The following is a 20,702-nucleotide window of genomic DNA, read 5'->3' as shown; positions in this document are numbered from 1 at the left end:
AATCTCCTCTTCTCCAAACTAAACATTCCCAAGGCCCTCAGCCTTTCCTCTTAGAGCTCAGTCTCCAGACCCCTGATCATTCTTGTTGCTCTCTTCTGCACCCTCTCAATTTTGTCCACATCCTTTTTGAAGTGAGGCCTCCAGAACTGCACAGAGTACTCCAAGTATGGTCTGAACAAGGCAGTATGAAGAGGGATTATGACCTCCTGCGATTTCGATGCAATGTCCTTTTTGATACAACCCAAGATGAGTTTGCCTTTTTTGCCGCCGTATCATACTGACTGCTCATATTTAGTTTACAGTCCAGTCTTACTCCAAGATCTCTTTCGCGTACATTACTACCCAGAAGTGTATCCCTCATCCTGTATTTGTGCTTCACATTTTTGTGGACCAGAAGTAATACTGGGCAGTTATCTATGTTGAATTGCATCCTGTTCGCAACTGCCCACTTCTCCAGAGTATTCAGGTCTTGTTGACTTTTAACTATTTTCTTGGGTGTTTGCCACTCCTCCCAATTTGGTATCATCAGCCATTTTAATGAGTAGCCCGTTCACTCTCCAGAGCTACCTCCCTGTTTAGCTGGGTAGGGAAAGTCTCCTCTTCTTAGAAGATCTATCCCCTTTCTTTAGGCAAACAGGAGTCTGCACCTACTTCCCAAACGTCCTTGCCAATTTCCCCCCAACTCTCATGTCTGTGTTAAACTGCTTTCAGTTACAGCCATTTATTCCTCTCAGCTAGGACTGAAAAAATAGACCCTCTTCTTTCCAGCTCATGCTACCCAATCAGATTGCTTGGAGTAGCTGATCAGTCAAAAGCTCTGTGTCTGTGAGGGATTAACCCTTAACAGTCCTTCAGCTGTTTGTACACCACTTCCCAGCTTTTAAAAAGTGCAGTCCATCCCAGTTGCCATGCTGCTTACAAGTACAGGCAGCCTTCACATACATAGCTCTCATTGTGTGAGCAGTGCCTTGCTGAATTTGTCAGTCATTTTCTCTCAGGAGAAGAAGAGAAGAAGGAATGAAGAAGAAGAGGCACCTGGGAAACGTCAGAGAGCTCCAAGCATTTCTAGCCTGGAGGAAGAGTACCAGCCTCCTTTGAGTCCCACCACAAAGGTCTGTTTATACAAATATACACTTTTATTAATGCCAGGAGGGTTTATAGAATGGAACAAAAACATCAGTGTACAAATGAGGGTAGAGGGAGGAGAGGGCTCCCAGGGGGAGGATGCTTTTCTTCATTGCCCCTCTTCCACCCTTAGCTCAATATTTTTGAAATAGCAGGGAAGATGTCCATTTTATCTGTCCTATAGATTGCTGACTGAAATGCTAACAGTCTTCGTATCCATTCTTTAGATCACTGATAGAACTGAGTCACTGAACCGCTCCATAGAGAGGAGGTAATTTCCATCCTATCACTGTGATCTTAGTCTTCCCATTGGTAATTATACTGAAAACATCTGCTGAAGCAAAGAACAGGAATGTTTTCTCTCTGGTTCTATGAAGACATGGCATGCAATAATGGTTTGTTTTTCCTTAAACATGGTAAAAAACAGTGGTTAGCGAATTGTCACAAACAAGGATGTGAAACCATGCTTTTTGTTAACCAAGGTTAAGTATTACATTCATGCAGTTAGCAAATTGTGGTTAAGGCAATTTTCACGGTCTCTGTCAGGCCTTGCTGGTCTCTCCTTATGTATGATGGGAAAGAGAGTAGGACTTGGTTTGGCATGCTAAGCTATCGCTCCATCAACATCTTGGGTAAGACACCAAACAATGGATAAGTATTATGCCTGTAGTGCTTGCTGAGTGTGTGGAGTGGCATTTTTTATGGCAAATTGGAAGGGCCAGTCTAAACTTAATGGAAAAAGTATTGATGAGCAAATGGTAGCTGGTTTAAGGTCTGCAATATCCAGGCTTATGTCCTCTTTCCACCAGTTTTCTGTTCTCCTTCCAGTAATAGTGTGAAGAAGACACAGGCACCTCTTCCAGTTTCAAAGATTGATGACAAACTGGAACAGTACACGCATGCCATTGAGGTGAGATGGATTTTGCAGTTTCCAAAACTGTTGTGTGTGTGTGTACTCCTTTCCCTGCTCCCGCTCCAGTTTCAGGCAGGTAGCCATGTTGGTTGGCAATAGAAGAGCAGGATTTGAGTCCACCAGCACCTTAGAGAGCAACAAGATTTTTACTGTATAAGCTTTTGAGAGTCAAAGATCCCTTCTTCAGATACAGGGAGAAGTGGAGATCCCTGAGCCTTCATGCCCCAGTCAGGAGGTGGGAGGGGTAAAGCAAAAAGGGAGTCAGGATGTAAAAGTACATAGCTACAGCTTGATTAGAAAACAAATTCGCATCTGTAGTGAGATAAGAATCCTATGTCTCTATTCAGCCCCCTGGGGGGGTACATTGTTCTGCATTTGTGAATGAACTCAGTTTCAGCAATCCCATGTTGTAAACTGCCCTTGAAGCTTTTTTGTTTGAGGACTGCCACCTTTAGGTCAGCAATGGTATGTCTTGGAGCCAGAGGTATGCTGTTAAAGCCATACAGAGGTATGCCAGCATTGATTCTTGAAAGCTTATATCCTGAAAATTTTGTTGATTCTTGTGGTGCCACTAGACTCAAATCCTGCTGTTCAACTGCAGATCAACATGGCTATCTACCTGAAATATTCCAGAAGTGGAATCCTATGTATGATGTTGTGTGTACCCAATCAGCTTGTCATTGCTATCTCATTGCTATCTGATACTCTGTGACACAAGCAATTAGACCAATTGTGTTGTACCTCAAGCAATGGAATTCTGCTGTCTCCTCTGTTAAGCCCTGTTATCCTGTTTGTTTTCGCTGGTCTACTGTCACTGTTTTCCACATGCTGGGGCAGACTGGGAAGTCAAAACAACCTTGGAAAGGAGCCTTGCCCCAACCCCCAATGGAGGGAGGGAAAGAGGAAGAGTTTGTGCCTGCACACCATATGCAAAGCAAAGGCCATTGCCTCGCACCTACCTCCTTGCATAAAATGTAGGCTGCTGGCTCAAGGTGTGTGTGTGCGTGCGTGCATGCACACACACAAGCCCTGGCTCCCACCATCAGCCCACCAAGACAAGCCCCCATGGTTTTAATGGCCAGTCTGCCCCTGCTGTCATGTGGCTCTGAAACAAAGGTGGTCTCCACACTGGATGTGTTCAGGAACTACACCTCCCTGCACTGTAGACAGGAGGTGTTAGCACAAAGTTATTATATACCAATTTTTTTGCCTTAAACCACCTTCCCATTTGAGCGGAAGCAAGAATAAAATGGTGCAGGCCCTAGCTAACTGCAGATAAGTGTAAATTGGGTAGTTACAAAATTGGGTGTACAGCTCTCTTAGAATCTAACTGGTGCAGACATCCCTATTTCACTCTTACCTTATATACTTTTCAGACCTCCAGCAAGACCCCCAAGCCTGCTCGCCAGCTTTCCATTGACCTGCCTGCTAACAGTGCAGTAGTGGCCAGCACAAAAAGCCTTTGGGAGACTGGTGAGGTTGCCATTCAGTCCCCCGTGAAGACAACACCCTGTAAGGTAGGATTGGGGTCTTTGTCTTCAGCAAGTTTTTATTATTAGGGAAGTCTAAATTTCTGCAAGGGACTAGGAATAATGGCAGAATAATGCAAGGGACTGGGAATAATGGCATCTGTAGAGAGGACTGGGTGGTGGATCTTTTTTTTTTTTTGAGAAGTGCTGCCACATTGTTTTAAATATTTATACTTATGTGATTTTATTTCTGTTTTAAAGTGTGTGTGTGTATATATATATATATTCATGTTTTATATTGTATGTAATCCGCCCCGAGCCTGCTATTGCGGGGAAGGCAGAATATAAATTGAATTAAATAAATTAATAATACCTTGTGACTTTCTACCTACTAATGTGCAAAGGCTCAATATCAGATGGGACTACAAATAACATTGGTGGAGTGTATTAAAATGTTATAATTTTTAATGCATCAATCTCTAGCATTGAGGGTGTTGCAGATATTAGCCTCTAGAAAGTATTTGTGTTTAAAGAGAGGGCTTTTGGGGTGAAAGAAATCACTATGCCTCTGTTCCTAGGACATTGTGGCTGGAGACATTGTGAGTAAGAGAAGCATTTGGGAACAAAAGGAGACCCCAAAGGCAGATGAGAGTGCTAAGGTGAGCTGTTATCTTTACTATTGCAAGGGTAAGAGAACTAGCAGCGGAAGGAAATTTTCCTCTTGGTGACCAGCAAAGGATGCTTTTCTATGGTATTTCTTCTTACAGTGTGCAAAGAACTCATGTGTCTCTGGTGACCAGCTGATATGACTAGACTGCTCTATGCATAGCTAGTTTGTTTGTTTTTTAATTTCTCAATTTTATATGCCAGTTTGGTGTAGTGGTTAAGAGTGGTAGGACTCTAATCTGGAGAACCGGGTTTGATTCCCCACTCCTCCACTTGAAGCCAGCTGGGTGACCTTGGATCAGTCACAGCTCTCTCAAAGCTCTCTCAGCCCCACCTACCTCACTAGGTGTCTGTTTGTGGGCGAAATAATGACATTGACTTTGTAAACTGCTCTGAATGTGGTAAATTGTCCTGAAGAATGGTATATAAGCACAAGGTTGTTTATTATTATTAAAATATTTATATTCCATCTTTCCACTCAAATAGTCCCAAAGGTAGCAAACAACACACAACGTTTAAACATTAAAGTAACATGTGTATATATAAATACAATAAAAGCATAGACAGATAAATAGCAAACACACAGGGAGGAGGGCCAGTAAGAGCTTACTGGGAACTGATATGTATAGATACTACTATACAAGTCTTCACTTGGTGGAAGATGACAGAGGGAGACAGGCAAATCTCCCTGGAGAGGAGGTTTATCCTGGGGTGAGAATGCAGGAATAGGAAATAATGGCCAAGTGATCATGTGAGCTGGTCCTGCCAAACTGGAGCAGGATTTTTATTTGGCTACCCAACTCTGTTCCTAGTACTAAAAGGTGTGTGCAAGTGTGTGGCCTTCTTACTATTTGACTTGTTAACAAGTAATCTTTTGCGGGGGGAGGGGCTCTATTTACAAGTTTCTTCCTTTTCACTCAAGACTATTTGCAGTAAGTTAAACCAGATGCATCTGGTGCAAAAAGCAGACCAAAGTTACATCACTATAAAATACTGAAAGCTAAAATGTTAAAATAACTTGGCTAGTATTCAAGGCATATGGAAAATGGTGATATGGGAGGTGGGTATTTCCTTCTGAAGGTTCTTCCATTTCTTTTCTCCCACTCAGGTAAAACTTCCTGGCAAGAAATACAAGTACGTACCAATTGGACATGGCCAATACAAGAAGGTGTTGGTAGATGAGGCCACAGAAAAATAGTCTGCTTAAGCTCCAAACATGTATAGGTGGGTACAATAAACAATGACTTCAAGCTCATCGTTTGTGCCTTTAACTATTACTACATTGGGACTCTCTCACGTGTATCATGCCATATTTGGTTGACAGAGCTTTGCAGCAGTACGTAAGAAGAACTTATGCCTCAAAATGCTATACTGATATTTCTTAAACAGAAGTAGAATAAGCTGTGTAATCTGCTGGGAAGAGAATGGGAAATTCGTCAACTCTCCTGCAATTATGTCTGGCACACATGAAAGACAGAAAAATTTTGTAATAGAAATACTTTATTCAATCTATATACAGTGTTTATAAAAACTCCCCTTATCTTGAATTGGGTGGCTGGGTGTTATGGAAGTGGCATCTAGAGTGCAGATTGTACATAGCTATGGAAGGAAACCCCCAAGGGTTACTTGGGGAAGGATTCTACCGCCTGTTAAGTACAGACTCAACAAGATGCCAACTCACTTCTCCCTTTTCTTCTTACTACATCCTACTTCTCATTTCTCTATCATGGCTACTTCTTTAACACTTAATACATTTTCCTTTCTCCGTTACCTCAAAATGAGTTTGTATTTCTTTATCAGGCATTTGAAGTATGAACATGGCTACATACTCATTCTTAGTTTAGATTTCCTATGCATTTGAGCCATCACTGGATAAAGAATGTCTGTGAAAGTTAAACCTTACTTTTCATATCCATTTTAATTAAAAAAAGGAATTAATAGCTAAAACAAGTTCAGGACTTGCGTCTGATGTGCACAATCCTGTATTTAAAGCTCACAACTTACAGAAACTGGGCTTACTTCCATCGTCTTCAATGCCTTACACCATGCCTTCAGATCCGTACCTTTCCTCATTTTGAATTTACCTCCTCTCAAGGGGCTTAGGATTAGTAAAGATTTGAATGTTCAGAAAATTTCCCCCAATGAACCCTTCTGTGTCCAGAGATAAGACACATTTTCTTTCAGCACTACTAGAGTGAACAAGGCTCAAAGTGCCTGCCCGCACCAATTGTAAAAAAACTCGAATCTCTTCAGTGGATGGATTCTGGCTTGTACAACTGGGTAGGCAGGAAGAGGACACTCTGAGCTTGATGCAGAGGTCTTTATACTGCTGCTCTGAAATAGAAGAAGGTGACAAGAACCCTCTGCCATTCCACATACAATAGAACTGCAGCTATCTGCCTGCAGTGAACACCCCATTTGCATTTTCTTAAGGATGTCTGTTACACTTCTTTATAAACTCTAACTAATAAAAGTAATACAGTTAACTTAATGTGTACTTTGAAATACTAAAGTGGTTCAATATCGTTACTCACTTCCAGAGTAAGCAGTGCTTACACCGCCATCTTTCTCTGCCATTTGACAAAAATGTAGCTAGAGATCTCACAACTGCCCCCCCCCACCACCCGCAGGTTTGCAAATGCAAAGCAGACAGACTTGAAAAGCAGAGTTTTAAAAATACATTTCAATGTGTGACAGAATAGTTTTTTTGGAAGCGGCAGCAATGCTTATGTTTAGCATCTCCTGTTCTCTTCAGGTAATGTTGGTGCTGCTGTAAGACTCTTTCTCCTCTCAAATACATGTGAGTTTAGTTTTGAATACTGAAAAGGGACTGTTAGCACACTGAAGGTATCTCGCCACCCCAAGCATGGTAACAGTGATCATGCAGGGTTCCCAATTTGAGCCAAGTCATGCCTGTTGCCTTCATACAGCATTCTGGAAAACCAGCTCCAGTAGCATTATTGGCACCTCTGGAGCTCCCCTTGCACCTTTGGGACATGGTTGGGACACACATTGCTGCCTCCTATGCCTTTGCCCTTTTCAAATGGTGCTGAAACAGTCACCTGAGTTACTTGGATGGCAACTTCCTTCAATAGAGAGACCACAGCCTTGATTCATGTATGTTCCACCTTGAAGTTGAAAGAGGGGGAAAGGGTGTAAATGGAGCTATAGAATATGAAGATGTATTGGGATTTCAGTCTTCTATGATACAAATGGCTGTAATGTGTACTCCTTTAAAAAGCTGTTTTGACCATTGATGTTTTAAGCGCATTATTAACAATGCTCTTTGCACCCTCTACTAGCCACGTAAGTAAAACTCTTTACCTGTCAACTTGGTACCTGAAAGCTTATTTCACCTGTAGGGTTGTAATGTTCCATATGTAACAAGGCAGAGTAAGCTACTTAACCCTTTCATCTTTAAAACAATGATGAGTGGCCTTGTTTTATTATTGGTATAGTATCTTAAATGTTCACTCTCGGTCTTGGGTTTAGTTCACTGCAGGGATTGTGAAAGAATACTGGGAACCCTATTAATAATAAGCCTGTTTCTAGCCAGGAATAAATGGGCTGACTATTCTTTTTCTGGAATCTCAGAGAACGAGGAAGCCAAACTGGACAAGATGCTTGTTCATTGTGTAAAATGCAGCTGTTGAAGTCACAATCTAAAATAGAAGGCCAATATGTTTGGGAGGAACTTGCCCCTCCCTACCATGTTTTTTGCCTGCCAATATTCTCCCCCCCTCTGAGCTTTTTTTTATGGAGCCAAAATCAACTTGGAGCAAAAACATGATGGGAAAAAGTCAAGATATTCCTCCCAAATGGCCATTTGCTTTAATTGCAGCAGCATTTGGTAAAACAAAGCAGGATAACCTTCTTGTGAGTGCTGCACTGTTACTGAAGAATGGAACATGAATTTCAAGCTTTTTTCAGGGTGGCACTATGGCATAACATAAGGGTTGCTCATTCGTCAACAGAGCTTGGAAGCTATGATTCAGTTCACATTTCTCAAAGCATCAATGTAGGGATAAAAGTGGCAAGTGCAACTGCATATTATCAAATGAAAACAAAATTCATACCTAGTCAGCTCAATTTTTCAAATCTGAGGTTAATACACGTCTGGAGGGAGATAAGCCATACAGCTGCTCTGAGGATCTGAGGTAATTATTCTATTTTCTTAGTTTCAGTCTAAAATAGCTACATTACAGCAGGGAACAATGGCCTGTTTAAGACTAGTGTCTGTTCTGAATTGCTGCTGCTGTAATAAGTTTGGGTCTTGCTACACTGCACTGGTTTAATGTGCTCCCTGGAGGCACATGTCAGCTGAGGGGAACTGCTTCTTTTTGGAAAAAAAAAAGAGCTCAAAAAAGTGCTAAACGGCATGCAGGGGGGGGGGGAAACCCTCCTGCCCTTCACACAATGCTGTTTCCTTGCATGAAAACTGCATGCCAGGAGAGTTATTTTTCTGGGAGAATCTGTGCATAGATTCCCCACGGGGAGCAGCAAAGTAACTCCCCCCCCCCATATATACTTTTTTCATGCAGGAAAATAGTTTGGGAGGGAGGCTGGGACCACTCCCTCCCCCTGGGGTGCATTCTGAGTTTGAGCTCTCTCTTTTTGAAAAGAAGCTGACCTGTGACTGCACACACCAGTGACCAGTGTGACTGAGCATGCATACACCAGTGAATGTCATGCAGAAACGTATCGTGAAGCAAGGCTCTTTGTTTACCTTTAGGGAAGCACTGCTTTATTTAATACTATTTACACAAGCAGTATGATGCTCTTTCAGAAATCTTGGGAATTCCTATTTTGTATAATCCAAGTATTATAAAAAATTCTAAAACTGCAGGAAAAAATCTTAACTACTTGAAGCACCTAAGAATGTAAGAACCCTACTAGGTCTGCCTGATCCAGTAGTGACCAACTAGTTGCCCTGGAGGGCCAGACTAACACATGGGTGAGGCCAAGGCCCTTCTCCTGCTGTGTATCCTAGCACAATGCTCAATGCTAGAACTGCTTGGTGTCACTAGTGAGCTCAGAGGCTAGAGAAGAAACCTGTGTACGAGCATGCCCAGCAATCTGTGCTTGTTGTGAAGCACAGGAAGCAAGTTCAGTTGGAGCAAAAGGGAACCATTTATATCCCAGATTTTAATGTGCCTAAAAACTGTTTGGACTATTAATTGTTCATTTCTTCAATTCCAAGGTTAAGTGAGCAACTCTAAATCACTAGCTAGGTAATCTCTCAAACTCCCATGGCTTGTTTATACATGGCAGGATTCACACTTGTGTGAACCAGCTGATACATGGATACAGCAGCACCTGGAAAGTACTGTGTCATGAGCAGAAACTGATGCCTACCCTTTCTGCATGCAAACACTGCCAGCTCAATTTTGTTTGTGTATAGAAGAAAATGACTACGAGTGGACCCTAAACCTGGTGTTTGAGCAGGTTCGGCAATAATATGCTTAGACTTTGAAAGATTCTTGCCTACTGTCTGCTTAAGGTTACTTTTGAAAATACCTTTTAGAGGAGTACTGTAAGTAAAAATGACTGTAGATAGTCTTTGAGATCTGGACTGTGCTGGTCATGTAGGAGATTCATGAGTTATGGGACATGCTCCCAGAAAGCGCTGCAAGAAGAATACTTCCATGTCTGTCCCCCAGTGGTACAGAATCCTCGGCCATGTTCCCACAAATTAAGCACAGTTGCAGTCAGAAAGCAGCCCTCAAAGGAAGCCAACTTTCTCATGTCAAGCAGTTGGTAACATTCTTCAAAGAAAGATGTAGAACGTTACAGAAGGCCTCCTGTCCTCTTGCAGGGCAGTGGTGCTCCTTACGGCTGGCTTAGGACAATTTTGCAAAGAAAGTGGGACCCATAATTTAATTAGCCTGGCTGCCTAGGTTTGTCATTTGTGGCTTAAAAGAACCAACTTCTGGAAAAATTTCTAGCCTGGCTCCCTTGATTTTCTCTTTTACCTCTGGGAACTGACCACATGAATGTGGAGGATTTTTCTGTGGTATGAAACCATTTGGTTGAGTCTTGTACCATGCAATTTCTAAAGAACAAGGGCCTTGTTAGGGTCCTCTGTGTTTTGGCAGTCACTCAAATTGATTATCACAATCCATTAGATAAACTTCAAAGTAGTGTTGTTTTAAGATCTGTAGCTGCCGCAGAATACACTACTTAGCCTTTTTGTAGAGGTGTGATGCAAGGAGTATATTACACCTGTCTTGGGCATCTGAATTGCCCATCTGTTGCTGGTTGAGTGCAGTTGTGTGCTGGTTCTGGTTTGCCTGGATCTTAGGATACTTTATCTGTATGAACCAGGAAGTTTTCTTATGATCTGTAGATGGGGCTCTATTTCAGGTTCCACATCTCCAGGTTACATTTGTATAGGTACACAGTATGGTGGTTTTTAATTTTAAACTCTGTATGAAGAATAATTTTTCAGAGTTAATGGTGATATGAAAACTAATGAATACATTTTTTCTGTTATCTTATGGTTGTCCTGTTGAAACAAATGAAAGATTTGGCCAAAGATTCTAAAAGCGTGTGAGAGAAACTGAGCATTGCAATTTCTGAACATCTATTGTATACATTACTGTAGGTGGTTTGTAAAATCATGAAATGATATTGCAGTTCTGCAAAACAATGGCGGTACCCAATAAAGATAGGGAGGGGGAATGCCAGCTCCCATATAGGATATGGCAAAGAAGCCAAGAATATTCTGTCTATGACAGAATAGAAAGTAGGTATGGCAGAATAGGCCTTTGAATTAGCTTAGTGTGGTACACCTAAATTGGTGTCTCCTTTGTGAGAAAACACTAACTGAGGGTGAAGCTACAAGTGACGAATGACACTTGAATGGCAAGTGTATTTCTCCCTGTTCACTTGCCCTCCACTCAATCCACTTGCCGTTCAAGTGTCATTCGTCACTTGTAGCTTGGCCCTGAGAGCCTTTAAATGGCTGGCAGGCTTAAGACATTCTATATTTTTGCTTCTGGTGTTACATAGCCTGCAACTTGAACACCAGTAAAACAAGACTGAGGTGAACATCTTTCCCCTCAGGTGCCTCTCTCACTCTTAAATCATGCATGCATGTTTCTAGGTACACAGAGAGGTCCCTTGAAGGGTTTTTTATTTTTTTTCTTGAAAATGATTCTGTTGCAGTAAATCTTGCAATCATCTTAGATCCTCCAAAAAGAAACTTTAAAAGACGAGGAAGTGTTCATCACTTTCCTTCATCTCCAACACAGATAGAGTCCTGTTAATGCAATAGCAATCCCTCAGGTGCTTTGCACTGGATTCGGCGTACCTCAAACAGAGTAGTAATCTTTGTCATGGGTTTGGAAGCCAGCTCTTTAAGCTTCCGTGCATCAAACCGTGGCCTGTGGAGTAAAAGGGGTAAGCGACGCCGAAATGGGAACGCTCCCTCTCTCCTGATTTCCTTTTCATCTCCATGCTGCTTTTTAGCTTTGCTGGTTGTCATCTGGTATAAGATGGCATCCCACATTTTGATAGCTCTTGACTTGATTATCCTCTTGTCCTGACCAGTGTCAGCTTGAGAGCCTTGTGTTATCTTTACTCCCTCTTGTTCAGGCTTGGTTGGCTTGGTTTCTGAAACTGGAAACTGGGGCTCTTCAGATTCTATTATCAAGTGCTTCTTGAGACGAGACCAGCCACTAAGCTTATTTCTGGGTGGCAATGTTGGCTTGGGCTTTGGTATGGTACTCTGGGAAGTAACTGTTGGTGATAACCTTTGTTCACTCCTAGCTTCTGGCAAGAGAGCAGGAGTACTGGCTGTTGATGGGGCAGGCATGGCTGTCTCTGACATGATGTGCTTTTGCGTTTCACTGGGTCTTGCATGTCTCTGGAACTCATTGTGTGGTTCAGGGCCTCTGTCACTTCCTGGCATCAAAGGCGTACTGAACTGAGGAGAAGGGGACGTGACCACCACTTGCTGCTTGGAAACATGCAGTATTGCAACTGTTGTTCTAGTAGGAGATTTGGGGGCTGAAGAAGTTTCAGACTTAGGAGTGATTGGTCTTGCCTGGCTTGCAACATGTGCAGCTGGAATCTGGCTTGGTGGATCTTCTTGGTGTACCTGCAAATGAGGAAATGGGTGTCTATCTTCACTAGCAGGATATTTAGTTGATTGTTGTAACTGGAGGCTTGCTGGTTGCTGACCATGAATAGAAGCATGGGTTTCAGCAATGTGAGAAACCACCACAGGGGTCTCCACCATGGATGTAGGATGAAGAGGAGGTTCAGGAGAAACAAGCACAGAATGCACAGCACTTGAAGGGGACTGTTGTGTGTGCATGTCTGACTGAGGCTGCCCTCTGAGTGGCCATGAGGGCTCAGCAGAGCTCGGTCTCTGGACTGGTGATACGGCAGGGAAGGCAGTGACTTTGAGATGCTCTGAAAGGCTTCTCTGCTCTGTGACACTGAATGTAAAGGGTTTTCCTTTAGGAAAGGGAGAAGACACATGGTGGGTAACAGGTCTGATGGAAAAGCGGGGTGGGAGGTTGATGGTGAGGTGTGTGGTAGTTTCTGTAGGCTTTAGAGAGGAGGAGCGTTCATTGTGCTCTAAGTCTGGGCTGGCTTCACTCACAGGGGACAAGCTAGATCGAAATGATGTGGCTTGCTGCGCTGATAAGGCTACTTTCTTCTTTGCTGCTTTTTTCAAGAGTCTCTGAAGCTTAAGATTGTCTTTTCCTGGCTTTGGTAGAATAGGAGGAGGTGGTGCCTGCAGATGAAAAGAGGCTGGCTCATGGGATGGTGTTACAGTAATCAGCATTTTAACCCCCTGAAACAAAGCAAAATTTTCCATTAGTTGCAAAAAGTTAATATTTGGGGAGTGAGGTTTCTTGAATGATGCCTGAACACATTAGTAAACACCCTTTTCAACACTTGTGAGATAAAATTAACATGAAGAGCAAATGGTTGATATTAATAGCGGCTTAAGAAAACCACACCAGAACTACTAATCTGCATCACAGCCCTCAAATCATGCTTTCCAAAAGCCAGTTCACACATGGGAGGAAACTTAAGTGTTGAGATATCATACATATGTGAGCCAGGCTGTAACCACAATAAAGAATAAAAATATCAGAAAAGTGGGATATAAATCTAAAAACATAATATTAGCTGGCTGAAATACTTATATAGACTTAATGATCAGTGGCTATTTATATTGACACACCATCTGACATTCTGCTCAATGTACAATCCTATTCTTAAAGTTGAACATCGACCCAAGCTAGGAGATAACAAACCTTGTATTTAAATGCAGTTTTGCTCAGTCCACATGTAGCACAGGGGAGGGGTTGATGGGGGTGGGTAAGGGAGGTTGTTGAACCTTTCTTCACTTGTCCCTCTTGTCTGCATCCTGTCTTTCTAGGGCACACTCTTCCTAGTCTGATCTGGATGGTAGGAAAACACATGAGCTTTGGGTAGGAAATCAATGGATGGGTTAAATGCCCCAAATGCACTTAGTTACATACACAATTTTGATCTCTCTCTATATATGAAACTTTTAAAAATATATGAAAGTAGTATAAATTACAAAGCCACTGTAAAATTATATTCAAGGTATGAAAATATGTCACAGGCATCTGGTAGTAATCGTGTTTCAATACGGAGCATGTGCATCAACCGATGGCAGGTATTATGAGACCTGAATAACAAACGCAAGTGTTAAGATTAACATCAGGTACAAGATTGTGTGTTAAGCAGAATACCAAGTAGTGTGCTAATATAACTATTTGCCCATTAAGTCCATGTAACTATGTCAGTCAGCTGACTGACTTATTTCACCCCGCCCCCAAATTTATCCACTCAATCTGTAGTGATCTGGAAGTCTCACAATTTTTCCAGAGTCATCAATTTTCTAAGGGTTTATATCAAAGCAGGAAGATTCTTGGATGTGCCTGTGGCATATTTGCATACATATTATAATTTTACAATGGTTCTGTATGCTGTTATTTGGATACATTGTTTAAAGTTGCATAGAAGTTAGATACAGCACGCATTCCTAATCTAAATGCATTGCTTCTGGCTTGCAACTGCTGTTCCTTGCTATCTGTGACCCATCACTCTTTCCACATGACTAGGCAAGGCTGGGCTTAAAGATGCTGGCATGCCACCATCATGTGTAGCTGAGACCTTATTTCATCTTTGTTGTTGAAATGGAGCCTCTTTGTGTACTGAGTTATCTAAAGGTGAGTTAGGGAACTGGAGACCTAAGAAGCTGCTTTACACATCAAATTTTAGCTTTAGGCAATAGACAGACAGTGTTGAATAACACTTGTCAAAGTTCACTAGGGCTATCAAGTCCACTGTGCTTCTCCTTGGTGATTTGTATGCTTATTTCAGCTGCTGTGGCATGCTGGCCCAAGCCCATTGCTCATCTGATAGCAGGTCCTCTGGGGAGTGGGAAAGCAGAAAGCCGCCACAGAAAGGCAAGCCCTAATATCCTGAAGCTCTGATATGTAGAACAGATGTTTCCACTTGAGCGCACGCAAGTGGCTCGAATGGCATTTGCCAGGGTTGCAGTTTGTCTTTCAGCACAAGTTAATTAATCCTCTGACTTTGGGGCCTTAGCAGAGAGACCTTGGAATGCCTTCTGCAGGGTTATGGTTCCAAATCTCACTTCTAAGGCTGGCTTTTCCTCCAGCAATCAGGGGCATGAGAGCTGCTTGAAAACGCATGGCTGGAGATTGCTTGTGTGGCATGATACTCGTGTGTGCAGCTGCTCTCTTGCTTCCCAGTAATTTGACTGTGGCTGCAAATGCCCCCAAAGGATTGTGATGGCATGTCACCACTGCATGCACTATGTAAGAATCTACTTCCATGCACAAACAGCTTCCATCTAACTGGACACTCAACCTACTACTAGATAGCTGAATGCAAATGTGAGTTGATCCAAGGATAGGTCAGATTTCAATTGCCTCACAAATAACTTCACAGTCACAACCAACATGCAGAGCAGGAATTTGATTTTTTTAAAAATCACACATTCCTCAGAACGCAAATCATGTCTTTATGTTTGATTTGGTAACACTCAAGAAAGCTTGTGCTCTCAGTTCAGAAACAGCACACATCTCCCAATGGGTCAAGAAACGAGCCTTTTCCAGTCTTACAGGTGAAGCACGAAAACAAGAAATGCAGTTCACTTTTTCCTTCCTTTTACCTAATTTCTCAGAATGTTTAAAATCTCATCCATCTGCAGTAATGAACATATGAGAGCTCAGACTGATGTATACCTAGTTTGTCTCTGACAGATTTATGTCTAGTTTGCTAGTGTTCTGTATTGTGAGCACAGAACTTATGCTGATGGGAGTTCCTACTTTAAAGGGGCAAAAGATTGTGTCTTTCATGCAGAAATTGGACTGAAGATCAACATGCTTCTGTTAATGTGTAGCTGAATGCAAAAATGGACTCTGTTATCAGTAAAAACTTTAACAGCATGTGAAAGCAGATTTCTGCTTTCTTTGTATGAATGTCAAATGCCTTTGTTATACCCATAAAATCTAGGAAGGAAAGTTCTCTCTTTGTAAGTGGTAATTGTTAAAACCTTGGCTATTCCTCCCAAGCAAACATCTCCCAATCTAGATAGACTTCAGTCTTAGATCTTTCATGTAGTCATACTGAATATGTTTACACTTCCTACTTCTGTGTGACAGTGTGTTTTTTTCAGCTCCAAACTTTTGCATAATATTTCTCATGTTTGGAGCCAGGGTTAGCCAAAGTGCTCATTTGCCTCTTTTTCCAGATCATGTGACATGCTTCAAAGGTCTATGCAATCTGCCACTCTTTGCCTCCTCTGCATCAGTTCCAGACCAGAATTCTCCATGCATGCTGGAGCAACAAGTATTAAGGACCCACTAGAATTTTATTTGGCTTTATTGAATGGAGTTATTTTTCTCAATTGAATTGGCTACTTAGCAGAGTTACTGTTCAAGGATCCCATAAAGCTTGCAAGCATCCTTAGCTTAAATGAGAACTCATGAAAAAGCCATGGATTACTTAGCATTTCCTTTCAGCTTTGATGCCAGATCACTTTGCTGCCTGGAGCACTGCCATTCTACTGTGTATATTATTTAAGTCTTTGGTCAACTGTATACCTGCAGTTTCAGGAGAATAGAGAATACCAGTGTAGGAGAGGTTATAGGTTGCTAGATGGAAAAGTAATTTGCAATCCTTGACTCAAATACACTATCAGCTGTTCTGCTTAGAGAGAAGAGTGAGATGTGAGGAAATCTGATACTGGTGGCATTGCAACTGATCTGTTAAGGGAAAACTGTACTCTCTTCTTGCAAGAGAAGCTTCTCTCCCCTCCACCCCTTGGCTAAAAAGAAAAAAAAGGGGGGGAAGGAAAGTGCCTAGCTCCACGGTACAGCACAAAGGGATTTTTAGGTGCTCCATCATCAATTTTCCTGATATAATTAGCAAAAGCTTTAGACCTCTATTGACACTGCTTTACCCTTGCTTCGCACTAGTGCATCTAAGGATCACAAGAGAAAAAGGGCATGGGTGGGGCATAACTTCTGGCAAAACCTGGAGCTGACAGCATGATGTCAGGGGTGACACTCTAGGATTGTCTGGGAAATGGCATCATGATATCACTTCTGGTTTTAATCAGAAATGACTTCGTGTGCTGGTGTGCCTACCACCCTGCCCCATTCCAGCCTGGGAGGTTGTCAGTGATTCAGTCTAGTAGTCACATAAAACCATAGTGTAATTAAACTACAGTTGGTATGATCATCCAAATAATGGTCACTCCATTAACTATGGTTTGGCAGGATTACATCAAACTATGATCTGCCACCATGATTTTAGAGTTGGATTACTAACCACAATTAGCCTAAACTAGGGTCTCATGTGATGAACAAATTTAAACATTTTGATCTGATTCCCCAGCACCAATCTTGGCATAGGAGGCAAGAGGGGAGAGGTATGGAAAGAGTGAAGATGATGAACGTGGTATCAAGGCCAGTTGGATCTGAATGATCATCTGAGCCAAATTCTGGTTTCACAAACTAACCATTGTCAAAATATGCTGCTTTGTATTCTGTCTCAATAGAGACAATGTGCTTACTGTTGTGGCAGCTGAGGAACAAAGAAAATTGTGCAGGGGGTGATATTTGTTCTCTTGTAGCCCAGTACAGCAGTAAACTTGGAAATATAGAAGTGTACAGTATGCATCAAAAACTTTGTTTTTGATCGCCTGGTTCCTTTTCTGTTTATCCTTGAAGTTGCAAATTCCATATTTGGGCTATAGTTTGAAATATTGTCTATGCCGGTCTCTGTTACTGACTGGTACCAAAAAAGCACCTGATGACAGAAAATAAATTTGAGACTGTTAGGGCAATGGGGGGAAAGTTAAAAAAGGAGACTGTGAAAATTGCCCTAACTGGGTGCAAGCCTCGACTCCAACAGTGACTTTGGAACTCTCCAACAGAGAGAGCTTGCTGAAGGCAAAGACCAGGCACCACTGACAGCTGCGTGGGCAGGAAATAGCTGCTCTGAGCTGCTCTAACCTGTGTGCTGCATGTTCAGCAGCGGGTGGTAAGAGGCAAGAATAGAAATTAGTGATGGAGAGTAGGGAACTTCCAACAAGGGAATCTCAGCCATAATGTGGATGACTTGGCTGCACATTGTATACTATCAACAATTCTTCACTGTGCTCCCAGCCTAGAGAACGAAGGTCAATACCTTATACACACAAAGTGGTAGGGTGTGATATTTAAGACTGGTTTTCTTTTTTCCTCTAAGGTGATCTTACTATTTACATCTGCATTGGGTGTAGGGAGAGAACTTGCCTGTCATAGGGAAGCAAAAGTAGATAGATTTTAAGGTTTCTTGGCTGCTAAAGGGGAAAAAGCCCTGTTTGATCTGGGATGTGTATGTGTGTTATTCTTTGCTCTCCTTTCTTCAAGTAGGAATACTGTGTTCACTTCACTTAAAGTTGAGGGCTTCCCCCACATTCATGTATATACATCTGCACATCTACTCCTGTCTGCTTTACTAGGATTGGATGCTGGGAAAAACCTACAGACTTGTTGCAAAAATAATACGGAAGTGCACTGATAAAAATATGATGCTTTTTTCATAATTATGGGAAGATGCAATTCAGCCTACTGGTCAGTTCAAATGCGCTAAAGGGGTGGGGGAGGGAGAGTGACCAGGGAATGAAGATGCTGTGGGTAAGTGCATTTGTTATTTAAAGAATAAAAAACATCTAACTTATACATTATCAGAAGACAAGAAGTAAAAAGCAAACAAGGGAAGTGAAGATCTGTTTGGGGAGTGTTAGTATAACAAGAATTTCCTCCTTTGAAAGTCTCTTAAACCTAAAGTCTGATTTGCAGCATTTAATTCAATATCTACTGTTTCCATGTTCTTTCGGTTGATGCTCTGAGACATTCCTCTCTTGATTCAGGAAGGTATACACATGCAACTGTCTTCCTGTTTGTAGGGAAACAGACTGGATAGCCTCTCTAGCAAATCTTTTCTACCTACAAAAGAGATCTTACAACTCTGTATTCTTCTTGCAGCTCGGCTTGGTTCTGGTTTGGACACCCGTGGCAATACCTCTGTACAACGCTGAGGTTCCCTCTCCTGAAAGGGAGCTCAACAAAAGGACCGTCTTCCTTACTATCTAAAATAAGCAACCTGCTACAAAACCTGCTGCTGCTTTCTTCACAGACATGAGCATCTCTCCAAGCTTATTTCTTTTGGACTTTTGACAGCATCAAAACAACAAACAAAATATTAAGAAAACCCTCTCTAGTTCATTGGGCTTCTGTTTGAAAATGTTATTCTATGCTGTTCTAGTTTTTGTAGCTTGGTGGTAGAGAAAGGCCAGCCTTTTTTTTTTTTTTTTTGGAGTTGAGTCTACATGGCTATATTAGTAATCTAAGAGGGACATTTATGTATTTGTTATTAATTTGTAACTTGGGAGCAAGAAATTAAATGATGTTAATTTGAGCACGGGGGAAGTGTGGTAGTTTACGCTTTATCGTAAGAACCTATCTGCCATTCAAAATGGCAGTCCTCACTAGAATTTGAAGGTTTGATGTGAAAAATCTTCCTTTCCAATCACAGTTCTGGAACTCTGACAATGTGTACAATTTCCCCTTATTTCATAATTATAAATTCATAAAGATCTCGTCATATTTGTCTGTGCATCTACCCCCAGTTTTCTCTTGAGTGGCCTTTGTCATTCCTTGACCTGTGGTAAGTAAAAAGCCAATTCAAGTTGATATTTCCCTTGTACACTATCCTTACCACATCCTTGTCCTTGTCATACATCTCAGTGAGATCTCACACCATTTCTGTCAGAGTCACGGTCTCATGGTTAAGAAACGCTTCAGGACATCTCCCCCACCCCTCAAGTGCCTGCCAAATCCACAATGTACTGCCTACTATACCTGGTTCATGCGAACAAATCCTGAAGTCCCTTTTTTTCTATTCAGGTGAATATTTCATTGTCCAAGGCATAAATTTTAAGCAGAGTTTCACTGGAACACTGAAATTTCCTTTGAAAGTACTTGTCAGGCTTGACAGCTGATTCCTGCCAATCACAGCTATTACTTGCTTCTCTTTCCCTCTCTGTACAAAGAAAGTGGCCACCATATTCAGCTTTGATTCTCCTAATAATGAAATTTTGCTTCTAAAGAGACTAGACGGTCTCCCACCCACACACACACATTTACTTTCACTTTTTAGCTTTTTGTGTAACTTGGAATTGTTTTGTAAGCAGTCAATAAAAATTCTGAAGAATATAAATATTTGGCTCCAGTAGAGTCACTTGACCTAAAGCCTCTAGTAATGCTCTTATCTCTACTTTGGAAAGCAGTATTTAAAACAATGAAGGTATTTTCCAAATTCTGATGGAGTAGGTAGGGACAAGAAAAGTCAGTAACAGTAATGGTTCTTGTCGTTTGTGCTAATTATACCTCTGTGCAAGTGTTCAATCATGCATACACTGAACACACGCAAGGGAAGTGAGTTGGTACACTGTGGGTTTTAGTCAAAGCTTCTGGAGGCAGCCACAAGTATTGAGGAAGGTCTGCATATTCATCAAGCAAAATGAAGGTTCCTCAATCACAGCACCTATGTGCATTCAGCTCTGTGCAGGTTTACTGCTGAACAGGCAGGGCCAGAGGCCATGACCAATGAATGCCTGTGGAAGAGACTATGTGCACACTATTGAATGTTTGCATGAGTTATGAATGCTTGACAAATATTCTGATAAAAGAAAGTTGAATTGAGAAAAAGACTGAGAAAAAGCCAGCTTCTTTCATGGATTTCTTCTGGGGAGGAAAAGAATGGCAAACTTTACCATATCCCGATAAAAACTTCAAGTTTTTTGTTTGTTTTAGTAACACTTTCTAAAAAATGAAACCATAGGGGAATATGAAAAAAAAAAACCTACTTGAAATGGTCATGATCTTGCACCAAGCAAGTAGCTCTGCATAAACAAAAGGCCAGATTCCTGCTGGATCAGACCACAGGCCAATCTG

At 41.7% G+C, this 20,702-nt stretch overlaps 2 protein-coding genes across 5 annotated transcripts in view; one reads left to right on the top strand and one right to left on the bottom strand.

The window, feature by feature from the left end:
- Positions 1–19,965, top strand: part of LSP1 (lymphocyte specific protein 1) — a 116,457-nt gene extending 96,492 nt beyond the window's left edge. For both annotated transcript variants that reach the window (XM_054970757.1, XM_054970758.1), the window contains exons 5-11: positions 999–1,112; positions 1,353–1,396; positions 1,954–2,035; positions 3,415–3,555; positions 4,086–4,166; positions 5,282–5,397; positions 18,732–19,965. In XM_054970757.1, the coding sequence (XP_054826732.1) occupies positions 999–1,112; positions 1,353–1,396; positions 1,954–2,035; positions 3,415–3,555; positions 4,086–4,166; positions 5,282–5,371 (552 nt within the window). In that variant the 3' untranslated portion in view covers positions 5,372–5,397; positions 18,732–19,965. The remainder of the gene's footprint in view (positions 1–998; positions 1,113–1,352; positions 1,397–1,953; positions 2,036–3,414; positions 3,556–4,085; positions 4,167–5,281; positions 5,398–18,731) is intronic.
- Positions 11,220–20,702, bottom strand: part of PRR33 (proline rich 33) — a 28,974-nt gene continuing 19,491 nt past the window's right edge. For 2 of the 3 annotated variants that reach the window (XM_054970756.1, XM_054970755.1), the window contains 2 exons: positions 13,449–13,595; positions 11,220–12,979 (listed from right to left, as the gene is read on the bottom strand). In XM_054970756.1, the coding sequence (XP_054826731.1) occupies positions 11,438–12,970 (1,533 nt within the window). In that variant the 5' untranslated portion in view covers positions 12,971–12,979; positions 13,449–13,595 and the 3' untranslated portion in view covers positions 11,220–11,437. The remainder of the gene's footprint in view (positions 12,980–13,448; positions 13,596–20,702) is intronic. The other variant, XM_054970754.1, reaches the window with a different exon arrangement.

The sequence above is a fragment of the Eublepharis macularius genome, chromosome 2 (assembly GCF_028583425.1).
Source record: "Eublepharis macularius isolate TG4126 chromosome 2, MPM_Emac_v1.0, whole genome shotgun sequence".
Taxonomy (NCBI): Eukaryota; Metazoa; Chordata; class Lepidosauria; order Squamata; family Eublepharidae; genus Eublepharis; species Eublepharis macularius.
The sequence above is the reverse complement of the archived record's forward strand: the minus strand, read 5'-3'. Positions and strand labels throughout refer to the sequence as shown.